Genomic DNA, 13,300 nt, shown 5'->3' with positions numbered 1-13,300 from the left:
TTCAAAAAACTGTGTGGTTTGTAGATGATAAAACATTAATCATTAATTAATATCATTCAGATCAGGATTTATTGAACATCTGCGCGCCTTCATCTTACCAGAAGCTCAGGGCGGTGTAGTGAGAGCTCTGAATGACTTTATTCCAAACATGTAGGAGGTATGGATCACTGCACGGGTCAAAAGGCAATGCAGCGAAAATGACACCCAGTAACTTTGGAAATGGTGACATATTGGAGAGCTGAAGTAGGCCTATAGGATGATTGACGTGTTCATGTTATGAGCAATAGAATAAAGTCAGACCCTCCGCGGCGAGTGGTCACCTCAGACAACCCCCTGCAGATTATTTTCCCTCCACAACTTCCCCGACTGAAGTCTGCAGCTGAAACTTTTTGATGGGAGCGACTCTTTCTGGCAATGAGATTCGCGACAAACAGCTTTAAGAGAGCTCAGCACAACCAGTTATGGTGATAGAGATTAAAATAGGAACCATAGCAGATTGGATTATACTTAATACGCCATTTCATATCGTGTAACGTGTCACATTCTGGGCGCTGCGCCCTTGTTTATGAGGTGCGTCCGAATTACAATTAGCCCACATTTCACTGAGATTCCTTTGAAGCAGACGTGCTCGGTGTTGTGTAGATCTAACCAGTGGGCCACATTAATTTGACCGTTTGCATTGGATCGTGCTGTTTTGTGCCTTTCCTTTTGCGCTCCATGCCACCACTCCAAATTACTCACAATGCGTTGCCGCCAAATATCACAAAGACTCAATTGTGCATAAATGCCGCATGACCGATCATTTTCAGTGTTTTTTATTACAAGGACAATCGCACATTAAGGCCGGTGGATGTTTAACTCGCGTGCCTTTAAACTGGAGGAATATTGGGCACGAAGACGCGCAGCATCTCTCTCCTCTCTGTAAACATGCTGGCTTTTCAGTCTGGGCTTTAGACAAATGCAGACAATGAATGATTCGGACGCAAAATAAACTTAAAAGAGATCATGTTCATGCTCTAAACGAACTCCTACGATTTCTGCGCATGTGCGCCTAAAGGCGTTCAATATTTGCGACCTTATTCTCATTAAAATGTGTTTAAAGCTTGGATATATTGTCTTTCTGCACTGATGAGGAGCCGAACCGGTACCAGCGCAACGAGAGCTCCGAATCCTGAGTGTTGAGCGCGAGGGGAGGGAATCCCTCCAGTGTCTGACGCTTCCTTTACCAAGGAAACCCACACGCGCTCTCTGACGCAACTGCCCATTTTAGGAAACATGCGTCAATGGACCGAAGCAAGTCAGACAAATAGTGAACTCCACAGCAGGTACTGACGTCCGTATCAGAAAATAAATCTCTCCACACACATTTCAGCTGCTTTGACTGCATCCCCGCTTTTCGGTTATGTCTCCGGTGTCCGCTCTGCGAAGGCTGGCCGAAGCGGATCTTTCTTTTTTCACTGCCTTATCCAGAAAACAACCCCTCCCTGGATGAAATCGCAACGCCCATGCGTGACGTAGGCAGTTTCGTTGGTGTTGAAAAGCAGTTGCAGTTCTTCATAGTGCCATTGAAGTGAGTCATCTCTAGGAAGTGCGGTAAAAAGGAAAAGAAAAAAAGTTAGAACTGTTCCGTGAACAGCAGAGAGCTCAGTTACAGTGTGTAGACGGCAAAGAGACGGAAAATACTCAGAAGATTAGCCAGGCAATAGGCTTTAAAGCGAGTGTCAACCTGCGTGAGTCACTCTGTAACTACAGGTTCACTTGTCTCAGCTGGATTTGACTGCTGAAGGTGTGCTACTGACTGTAGGTTCAAGTCCTCACCTGAGGATCTCTGCTAGAGTAGTTTAGGTTTACCTGCAGCGGAAGAAAAATAAAAGCACAAAAACGAATATCCTTTATCAGCAGGGATAACAATACATCTATAATAACTGATCATATCAGTGAGATGTTTTAGGTTAGTTTAGTGAGCCATATTTGCACTTTGTCGTTGCCAACTTTTTCTGGATATCCAAAATTAACAGCGTTTCGAGTCAGAGGATTTTTTTTTCTGGTGCCTTCTCAGTGCGAGGATTTAAAAGAAAGGGTTTCAGCAGAGCTCAAACAGTCTACTGAAATCCCCCACTTTCCTGGATCATGTACCAGGACTACTCCGGGAACTACGACACCTCGTCTCGCGGCAGCAGCACATCTCCGGCCCAGCCAGAGTCCTTCACAAGCGGCAGCAGCACGATCGGAAGTCCGATCTCTACCTCAAGCTACCAGGTAAAACTAAGATGTAGCGGCATTATCAATCATATCCAAATAAATAAACGTGAGTTGCACGACCTCTTGCAAAAACATCTATATTGCACTTAAATCGTTTAAATATATATTATCATGGTGACATTGTATGTTGGTTCTCCGGGTCTCTTGGAGGAAAGACGGGAAGAATTATGAACACAGCGCATGAGAAACCGAAAAGATGCCAGACTGGATGTACGCACAAGATTTATATCATCTAAAATCTATGATAGCTATCTTGGCGCAAACGGCTGATGCACTTGCAGACCATGATAAAATATGACACTTGCTCACTGGCTAGTCGTATTATAATCCCAGTTTACCTGACAAATACAGAGAATGTTTGCTCTGGAGTAAAAGTGGGACACATTTATAGTCATTTGAGGCAGATTTCCCCTCCTTTCAGCTCATAAAGCTGTTATATTTTTTGGTCTCCGCGCTGAGAACGCAGTTTTACGCGCAGGCATTATACAGCTGATAAATCCTCTAGAAAGCCCACATAACGTCCCCTGAGCTATTTACACATTCAGCTAGTCTAGGTACAGACTAAGCATTCATGGTATATGCAACAGGCGTGTACTGATTGACACCAGAATTCACATGGTAATGATAAGGTGACGTCCAGTTTCTCTTGAACTCCAGTTTAAACAGTTCGGAGGGCAACCGAGTCGTGCAAATAGGTTCAGTTTAATGTGGTGTTTATAAGATATAAGTACCATCTTGTCAGAATTTGCATGATTAATGATAACATGTCTGGGTTCCCATACGGCGGTCGCGCTTCACATGGCACATTTCCTCAAGCGGGAAGTGCGCAGACACGTAGATGGCAATCAAGCCCGTCTTTCCTTCTCGATAACATTTTATCTGCGCCCCGAGAGAGTGATTAAAAACACTGATCTGGAGAAGCTACATCCTCATTTCACTACAACTTAAGGTTTCACATTCTCTTTGTGATATAGAAGACTGCAGGCGTGCTGTAGAAGCGTTAACACGCGGATGCCTGGCCCGTGCATTCACAAATAATAGGATATAAATCCGGGAAAAGGAATGTTGTTTACCCGCACCTTGTTTTGTGTTAGTGCATTTCTGTGGAAAAATCCTCGTCAGGCTCACGCAGCCTGACGGTAAACGACTTTTGGCCGGTGCCTGTCATTGCTCTGGTTCCCTGTAATCACACACTAGTTGTCTGTTTCTCATTACAGGGGGCTGGGACATGACCTCAGGTTTATTGAGACATCTCAAAACAAAGCATTTATTCTCATTTTATTAGACCAACAGTTTTTTTTTATATCAGTTAGACCGGAGCTTCTTTATAGAAAGAGTTTAATAACTCCCCTGATTATTCATGTGCTTCATTCATCCATCACATTCTTTTAAATGGAATTTTAACGCTCCTATATTGAAGCCAAAAATATAATTCTCGCTAACTGCTTGGCTCGTTACAGCTGGCTGCTTCCCCCTTTACTGGAACTGAGCGCGTTTCACATGTGCTTAACAAATCCCATACACAATGACTCACCAGATAAACAAAGTTCCATGGACTGCCGGGATATCCGACGGAAAGTCGGGAATAACGGGGATATGGGGACGTGCGTAATTTACGCAAACAGGCAGGCGAGCTGCCCGTCTCGTTGTGGACCCCAGGGGCATGGAGAAGTAAAGATCTGACAACAGTTCCCATTCTTTGATCATCATAGTTACTGTCAGTTTCACAATGGCATAATCATTGTAGGAATGTATTAAATTAAACTGTGGAGGGTTTGAAAGAAGTGCTCCAAATCCCTTTTTTGATGGATTTAAGTCACAACCTGCTATTAGAGAAAATCATAGCATTTGCATCACTTTCTGGCTCCAATCATCCCTGTAACTATGCAGTCAAATGCAACTTTTTACTTAAAATAATATTTTTGTTAAAGACAAGTTTTATTTCAACAAAAAACAAAACTCCAAACTAGTTTTTCTAAATCACAAAAGGAGGTCTATGGAACCATATGAGCCTTCACATAAAGTCTCAAATGATAAATATAATTTACCCTGAAAAGTTAGAAATGTTGGCGTTGTGTTTTATCATGGTTAGTAGTAAAGTGAGATGAACTGGACACCCTGGGCTTTCCCATGATTCACAGCATGTGTCACTGTTCCACTTCAGGGGTTACATACGCATTGCTTTGCCTATGTGAATTGAATCATTACTATAAGCTTGAAATGTGGAAAATGTGTGAATTTGATAAAGGTGGGTGGTGGTGTGTGTGTGTTTCCACGATTGTGTTGACAGCAAATGAAGGCAGAGCTCCTTGGTATAAACTTCGATTTTCACAGGAATTAGTTGCACACATTTGACCATTCCAGGCGTTCAGGCTCCTGCACAACTTTCCTCCAAAAATATTAATCCTGTCTCCCTCTTTTCTTGTCTTTCCAGAAGTACAGGGTCGACATGCCCGGCTCCAACAGTGCCTTTATACCCACAATCAATGCAATTACGACCAGCCAAGACCTGCAGTGGATGGTCCAGCCCACAGTCATCACCTCCATGTCCAACCCTTACTCCCGTTCCCACCCATATGGCCATCACCTGACCAACGGCCCGGGGCTGCTGGGACATCACAACACATTGGCTCGGCCTGGGGTTATCCGCTCCATTGGTGACGCCAGGGGCCGACGCAAGAGGGACGAACAGGTGAGGGACCTGGGTTGACTATTTGAACAGAAAAAGACTTGTCTTCATTAGATAAAAAGAAGAAAATGTGCTTTCATCTTATAGGGACAGTTTTGAAAAAAGAAATCATGTATGTCATGTTTTATTTTTCATGCCAAAAGATTCTTTGGATCATTGTTGTATTTACAGCCAGCCAGTGGAACCAGGCTCCTGTTTTCACTTGTGCGCTCCCATTTTTATTGATTATATTTGTCTGGTAAACATCTTATTTTACCTGCCATGTTCCCTTGTCTTTTTTTCCTCTTAGCTCACACCAGAGGAAGAGGAGAAAAGGAGGGTGAGGCGTGAGAGGAATAAGTTAGCCGCTGCCAAATGCCGCAACCGAAGGCGAGAGCTCACAGATATGCTGCAAGGGGTGAGTCTAAAACCTGTTCACCACTGCCATCCGATTAGGTAATCGTGTTTAAATGACACTAAAATCAGTGTAAGTGCTGGAGCATCATGTTCCTCTAATGCGGCAAACCAGTGGTTCCTGTTTTTTGTGCAAAATTTGCAGTGCTTAGAAAATCAAAATTGCAAAAGCAACAATAGAAATGATGTTCACGGAAAGATTACATGTTGCACAAGAAGAAAAAGTAAGCCACTCTTCTTCATAAGGCTGGCAGGAGTCCATATTTTCGATGAGCGATTGAACTCCACACCTAAATTTACAACCTGCATTACTGGTTCGACTCTCACTGCGTCTCTGAGTGCAAGGTCTGAGTGACGAGCTGACAGCCGATGAAAAGCTTTTTGTCTCGGGCAGCTGTAGACAGAGGTAGGGCTGTCTGCAGCAGCCCTGCCTGGCAGACAGCAACGGCAGCTAAATGGACTAATTAGCCGAATTACAGTGAGGTTGAGCTTGTCAGGCCTTAAAAAACCCCCAGGAATGGAATTTGCTGTAGGCAGCTGTCTCCATGAATGCGGGACATTTTGTAAAAAGGGGCCAATTGCTTGTCTCACAATCCCACAAAGAAACATGCTGTACACAGACGCACACACACATCTACAAACACATACATCACAGCCATTGCTTCGAGGGGAAAAAAAAAAAAAAAACACCCTTCGATCTTCACACGCCGGATTTTTAAAACCCTAAACAAGGAAGTGTCCCTTTCCAGTGAAGAGACGGAGCAATGTCTCTACAATTGTTGTCTTTGATCGAGTCAAACCCCCCCTTGCTCCTTGCGTACAACTTCCTCATACCTTTGCCCATGAGTCAAAGTTCTCAGACAGCATGTCACCTTATCTGTGTTGTCTAGAACTAGGGAACGGCTTTTATGGGATTCTGCATTTGTCTTTTAGTGCGAAACATTAATGACACAAACAATACAGACTCATTATGTGGAACTCAGATTCAGGCAGACGGCTTTCAGATTACATGTTGTAAATCCAAATGGCTCATGACAAATTCTTTATTTAATGTGTTGTTTGTGCTCCTTTCTATGAAACTGCAGCAAATGAATAGTGCCCTCTTTTGGTGCATGAGGGGAACACTCAAACGACCTGGCTCTCTTAAATACAAAGACATTAGAAATTGGTGCTTCACCAAAGCTAAAAAAAAAAAAAAGGCTGAAGACGGTCTTTTGTGTTTGAATATGTGTGAAAAAGCTGTTGCAGTATTTGTTTTTCGCAGAGTTCAACAGTCTAGGTCTCAGATGCACGCAATGCACTCAAAGTCTTCTCTGGCTGTTGGATGTTATTTCAGATCTCTCGGCCCTGCCTATATCCTCTCATCTCTGTACTAAGATGTCTAAAAAAAAGTATAAAATGACTCTGAATATTTTGCATTAAAAATAATCTGCTGAAGAAATTCACAAGAAAAGGAAAAACATGTAATGAGATTTTTACCTGAAGATAAAGTTATTTAATTGTACTTGTATGAACACTAAATCAACTTAATTTTGCTTACATAAGACTTGTTGTAAAGAAATGTTAAAGTTGAGTTAAGTACATAATTGTCTGAGAATCACTAAAGGACATGTCAATGAGTTACTCAAATACAAAGTGGCACATGCTGTAATGATGCTTAAGTGCTAAATCTTCCTTCTGTTTGTCCTCACAGGAGACGGAGAAGCTGGAGGAGGAGAAGGCCGACCTGCAGAAGGAGATCGAGAGCCTGCAGAAGGAGAAAGACAAGCTAGAGTTCATGCTGGTTGCCCACAATCCCGTCTGCAAGCTCCCCATCGACGAGCGCCACCAGCAATCCGGGCACCAGCAGCACCATCATCACCATCATCATCATCAGCAGCAGCAGCAGCAGCAGCAGCAGCATCAGCAGCAGCAGCAGCAGTGTGGCCCCCTCTCCCTGACCATGCGCCCCAACATGGGCCCCCGTGCTCAGATGAACCCGGTGGTGGTGAAACAGGAGCCGGATGACGACGATGTGGCGGACAAGTCGCAGCGGTCCGTCATCAAGCCAATCTGCCTCGGTGGCGGCGTCAGTGGCGGGATGTACTGCATAGAGGGAGACAGCCTGAACACGCCGGTGGTAGCGGCGTCCACCCCGGCTGCCACACCCAATGCCCCCAGCCTCATATTCACTTACCCAAGCATGCTGGAGCCCGACAGCCCTTCACCATCCTCCGAGTCCTGCTCCAAGGCCCACCGGCGCAGCAGCAGCAGCGGAGACCAGTCCTCGGACTCCCTCAACTCCCCTACCCTTCTCGCCCTCTGAGTGCGGCTCAGCGCGGCTGAGAAACAAACACTGTGGCTGAAGGCATCATGAGGATCCACCGCCCCCTCCCCTCCAGTGTCTTTGACAGACTTAAGAGCACATTCAAGAGTCCAGACCAAGCTGACCGTGTGAGCCGTTTCCCTCTCTGCAGGGAGACCCACAAGGGCTACGCCATGTGTTTGTTCCTGTTCTGCTTCAGTGTAAAATTTCTTTTTTTTTTTTGTAAAAGCGTGTGCACCGATCCCAACAAGTATCATCCCTTCGCCATTTCAACAGCAGAGTGTCAACTTGTTTACTAAGCAGACGATTTTGAAGAAAGTTCATGCCTGAATCTGGCAAATTGTGAGTTGCTGTAACTGACTACAACAAGAGAGCGCGTTCTTAATATATATATTTTTTAGAAATGTTTAAAAGCCATGCGGCCGACACTTGCACTCCGCCAAGACGAATCAATAAATCACTAAACGAGGTCAGCGTTTGACTGGAATTTTCGAGGAGAGAGAGAGAGAGAGACAATGAGGGAAGGCTTCCTCTCAGCGTTTTTTCCTTTTGAGATTTTTGGACCTTGATTCAGGAACCGTTACTATGAGTGTGTACACATTTCTGACGCTATTTCCATCTCTTTAATTGTATTTATGGCCTGTGCTGATTACATTTTATAAAGTGTTTCGTTGACAACATTGTCCTCTCCTTTATCTGCCTGTAGAAAAGCAAAACAGTCGTCCGCACAGGGCGACCGAAGCACTCCTCAGTGTTGCAAAGGATACGAGCCAACTTTTAATCAATGACTAGTTCCTCAATACTCTATACCTTCTATTTTTGCCATAGTGGCTTGACTTTACAGTAGTATTGGTGTGCTTTTCCTCGGTGATTCTGTACCTGAACTTTACAACCTGTTTATGACAAAGTGTATGTGATTTACATTGATGTCAGGGATATCTCTCATGTGTAGTAGAACTCCCATCGTGAAGAGTGGTGCAGGACTGTCGAATGGTCTACCCCAAGTGTTGCAGAGGTGGCACGCAAAAGTTGTCTTTCGTTTAAGGGTGTCACGTTAAGAAGGTGTTGTCTTCTTTTTTTTCTTTTTTTATAATTTACTGCTTAAGACGTAAATGTTTGAAGAGACCCCCTCCTGACACTGGATTCTGTTCTTTATTTCTTTCTTTCTTTTTTTTTTTTATATAAATAAAGGTCTAACCTTTTCAACACTGCCTCTCAGGGCGGGTCAGGTTCCAAAAAAAAGCCAAAAAAGGATTTGTGTGACACGTGTAATCCTGTAATTCGTACGTCTTTTTGTCGAGAAAGGAGGGATTTTTAGCTCAAATTTGAAAACGCCGCTGTGGTCTAGACTGTCGCCAGCAGCCAATGATGTCAACCCTGTTTATACTGTGTTTTGTAAATCTGTCACTTTTAGTAAAGAAACATGAAATTCAACTCAGATGTGCTGATTTATGGCTGTGTGAACTTTCGTCGACATGCAGGTACTCAAAGGAAGTCTTGGAAACACAGGCCAGACACAGTTTACTTTTTGTCGATAAGGAAGGGAATACTCTCTGTACAGCTGGCCTGACATAAAAAGAGGGGAGAATATTTCTGAGATTCTATGAAGCACTTCTTTTGCATTTTCTGTTTGTTTTAAATGTGTGTGTCTTAAAGGGATGAGGGTTTTGAATACCGTGCACTGAGAGGGACACAACGGCGATATCTGGGAGTTCTTTTGTTTACTTCAAACATTCCTAATGGATAAAATGTCAGGAAAGAAGTGTCAAGGAATTCAAGTTGTTATTGGAAGACCTTTTGTTGTGCTGGATGTAGTAAAAAAAAAAAAAAAAAAAACTTTTTTGCAATTCAATACAAGCTGCTGCTACTTTGGAAAGAACACGTCGGCTGTTTATCGTTTGATGGTGTTGGGTTTTACATCACGGGTTGTGATAGAACATGGATGCAATAGAGAAGATTTCATCCTGACATAAAGAGGTAACCAAAAAACAAGAGTGTGTGGGCCAGTCTGATATGTTGAAAAGTAAGTGAAGCCCCTCGACACACGTAGGAAAGCCATTGACTGTAGATCTTCTGCTGTACATGTCATCTACTGTCTGTCGCCTGTTTTCAACTATTTCTTCTTTTTTTCCAAATGCTTTAACTGTTTCAAATGATTCAAAATTAATTAAAAAACAGCAATATGTATAGCAGTGTTTGTTAATTTAAATGAATAACAATAAAAAATATCATTTTCAACTGGCGTGGTTGCAGTGCTTTTATGGACTTGAATTTCCAGAGGTTCACAAACGTCACTCTTTCTCCAACAGACGATCTTGTTCAAAATATCATCATCCTTTTTGATATTTCCATACTTATTATTGATGCAAAAAAATAAGAAGCTAATTCTAACTTTGAAAAATTAAAGTCTAGGTTCAGAACAGATCTACAACTGGTTAAAACTAAGAATAAGGAAAGTGTTGAAAAGGACAGAATTTATTATATTTATCAAAGTACTGATTATACTTCATTTAATCATTATGAGCAATGACATGCCATGATTATATATACTGTGTGTATATATACACATTTATACATATATACATTATATGTTTGTGTGTGTGTGTATATATATATATATATATATATATATATGTTCAAGAGGAGGCTTTAAGAGTGCTGCGTTTAACCTCCTACTTAGAGAAAACACTGAATATTTTTAGTTCCATGTTTGAGAGATAGATGTATAAAATGTTTATTTGTGCTTTTATTATTTTAAGATAAAAGGATATATATATATATATATATACACACACATACACACCACAGCAGAGTTCGCCGAAAGGCTAACTTTCATCTGTTGTCATGGCCAGATTTTTTTTCTCCAGGCTCCCTGGAAAATCAAAACGAATTCAAACATTGCTAAAAGTAAAACATGTGAAGGTGTAATTTATGCAAAGAAATGTGACTTTTTAAAAACGTTTCAAGCCCGGTGCAGTTTCAGCAGATGGCAGTTCATCACTGCCACGTCTTTGCCAGTCTGAGAAGTTTTTTTTCTTGCCATTGAAACTTTGTGAAACGTTTCTTAGTGCTTATGATGGATTAATGTTGGGTCTTTGTAGATAATATAACAATGAGCAAGCCTGTGTGTGTGTGTGTGTGTGTGTGTGTGTGTGTAGGTGTGTGTGTGTGTGTGTGTGTGTGTGTGTGTGTGTGTGTTTGTTTGTGTTCAGGCTTTTGTGTTTACATTTTTAACAAAGCAGGAGCTCATTGCAAGAACATATCTGAGAATAATAACGCTATTATATAAAGTTCAAAGGAGGGAAATCTCTCCGATGCAATGTAATGTTGATATTAAACCAGTAGAGGACAGAAGAACCCCCCCACCACCACCACCACCAACCGGCACCACCACTTTTCACTTTTACGCTTCATAATTCTCTGTTAGTCCTGTAATGATAACATTTCTTCTAAATCGTGAGTAATGAAGGATTGTTCATTTATTTAAGTAAACTTATAATTCATTGTATCCCGGAATAAAATGACAGTTAAATGACGTCAATGTTTTTCCTGTTAAATAATTGTTCTGTGCATTTGCATTTGTCAGCTGTTAATGACAAAGGTAGAAGATTGAATAACTCCATGCTTCATAATAATCATGCCGTATAAGCTATCCTTTAAGTCCCTTTAATTTAACATAAAGATCCTGTCAAAACACTGAAGAGTTATGTACTCTTACTAAGAGAGGAACAAACTGAAAAGAAAAGGTTTTTGTTTTGATCACCACTGACAACAAATTAATTAAGACAGTATTTACATGTTTATGGTAAAGAGAATATGATATTTACTGCTGTAGGCTACATCACTCATGTTATTCGTCTTCTTTAACAAACATTTAAAGAGCTATTGTTGTGCTGATCAAATCATGAGTGCGTACTGCCCCCATGAGGACACACAAGGTAATTACAGCACCAGGGTTAGGCATTATTTCATTGTTCAATTTTTTTATTTGATTTACAGCCCTTTACAAAATATGAGCCAGGGTCACATTAAACGGATACAAAGACAATAAATACACCTCAAACAGCAACAAGAGCAAATAAGCAGTTCACAAAAGGTGGTTTTGATCAGTGCTTTGAATTGTGGCAGGTTTGTAAAGACCTGAATAACACTACTTCTACTTAAATGTAAGAAATACAAATCCTGTAAAAAGTTTCATTATAAGACCTTTGAGGTGACAGCATAGATTGCTGATATAGGTTACTGTTCTGGATAGATTTCTAAGGGAACTAGGTCACAGGTTCTTGCTCATCAGGAGCGATTGAGTGCACCTGCGATGTTCCCCCTCACCTGATGGCTGATGACGATCAGCTGGGAGGCCACATAGGGAGGTGGACTGAGTCTGTCCTCAGATGGATTTGTGTTTCGTGGGAGTCAACACCATCAGTTGGCTTTCTGTGTTTTTGTTTTTGAATGAAGAGATCAGTAAAGATGCTATTGAGGTAAATACTCCACTAACTTTGATTCTTATTTTTATTTCGGCCATTTTACTAATCCTTTCATGAGCCCTCTGTTCTTTGACTTCTACTTCTCTTTTTGTTTTGAACTCTGGTTTTACGTTTGTCTATCATTTGCATAGTGGGTGGTTTGAAGGGCTGTGCTCATGTTGTACCTTTTTGTAAAAAGGTGCAGTGTTGTGTTAGCTCACCAACATGTAATTCAGATTGTGTTTACTGGGGGGAAGGAAACATATGATCACTGACACTCAAATCATGAAGTATATCATGTAACAGTATCAATACAAAACAACGACTCACTAAAATGTTTATGCGCCTCTGCTCTGATTCACATCATCACAAAGATCTCTGCATGAACTTTGAGATTGTCAGATTCAACATTGGGAGTTTCAAATTTAGTAATCATCCAGTTAAATGACGGGTTAATGTTTATTTTATCCGAACGACTAAACAGTGACTTGTTAGAGTAACATTGACTGTAAATGGACACATTGACTTTTTTTATTTTTTAATTTTTTAAGGGTTTTAAATGGGCTGTCAAACGATAAATATACAATTAATTAATAGAAACATTTCTGGGCCTTTTTGCCTTTATTTGATAGGACAGCTGAAGGAAGCAGGAAATGTTGAGGGGAGATGTTGGGGATGATGTGAATCTAAGGGCTGGGGTCAGATTCGAACCGATGGCCGCTCCGACAAGGACTACAGGCTCCATACATACAGCGAACGGCATAACCACTTGGCTGACAGCGCCCCAATAGATGCATCTCAGACCTTAATAAATCGTGATTAACAAGTGAATGCTGACGTCCCTAGTTTTAAGGGTTTTATTGATCTCAGCTAATATAAAGGTAGGAACTGATTTTCCTGAAGTGGTAAATAATCCTGCGTATAGAACGGATCCTTCAGGTAAAAAAAAAATAATAATTGAAGGAAGCTTTCCTCCAGTGAGCCCTGAACATCATCCTCCTGTGTGAGAACTGAAGCTGACCTTCTGTTTCTCCTTCACTCTCCTCAGCTTGTTTACGCTGCACCGTTTCAAAAGTCTGAGAGAGAGGATCAAACAAACGGCTCTCTGCTCAGTCACAACCTGAGCTTCATCTTTAAACACATCTTATTCAGTGACTCCTGAGTTGATGAATCTCTCCTTGTCTG

General features: G+C 41.6%; 1 protein-coding gene across 1 annotated transcript; it reads left to right on the top strand.

Moving 5' to 3' along the window:
* The first annotated feature begins 510 nt into the window (after positions 1 to 510).
* On the top strand, positions 511 to 9,887 carry fosl2 (FOS like 2, AP-1 transcription factor subunit). The gene is made up of 4 exons (XM_079370347.1): positions 511 to 2,259; positions 4,697 to 4,954; positions 5,241 to 5,348; positions 7,038 to 9,887. Exons 1-4 carry the CDS (start codon positions 2,131 to 2,133, stop codon positions 7,647 to 7,649), a joined length of 1,107 nt encoding a protein of 368 aa, XP_079226473.1. The 5' UTR covers positions 511 to 2,130; the 3' UTR covers positions 7,650 to 9,887.
* Positions 9,888 to 13,300: the final 3,413 nt, after the last annotated feature.

The sequence above is a fragment of the Symphodus melops genome (assembly GCF_947650265.1).
Source record: "Symphodus melops genome assembly, chromosome: 19".
NCBI classification, from domain to species: Eukaryota; Metazoa; Chordata; class Actinopteri; order Labriformes; family Labridae; genus Symphodus; species Symphodus melops.
The sequence above is the reverse complement of the archived record's forward strand: the minus strand, read 5'-3'. Positions and strand labels throughout refer to the sequence as shown.

Bases quoted from the DNA above. Each gene is read 5' to 3' on its own strand.
- fosl2 (XM_079370347.1), top strand. From the start codon at position 2,131: ATGTACCAGGACTACTCCGGGAACTACGACACCTCGTCTCGCGGCAGC. The intron at 2,260-4,696 runs GTAAAACTAAGA...TTGTCTTTCCAG, and splicing joins TCTCTACCTCAAGCTACCAG to AAGTACAGGGTCGACATGCC. The intron at 4,955-5,240 runs GTGAGGGACCTG...TTTTCCTCTTAG, and splicing joins GACGCAAGAGGGACGAACAG to CTCACACCAGAGGAAGAGGA.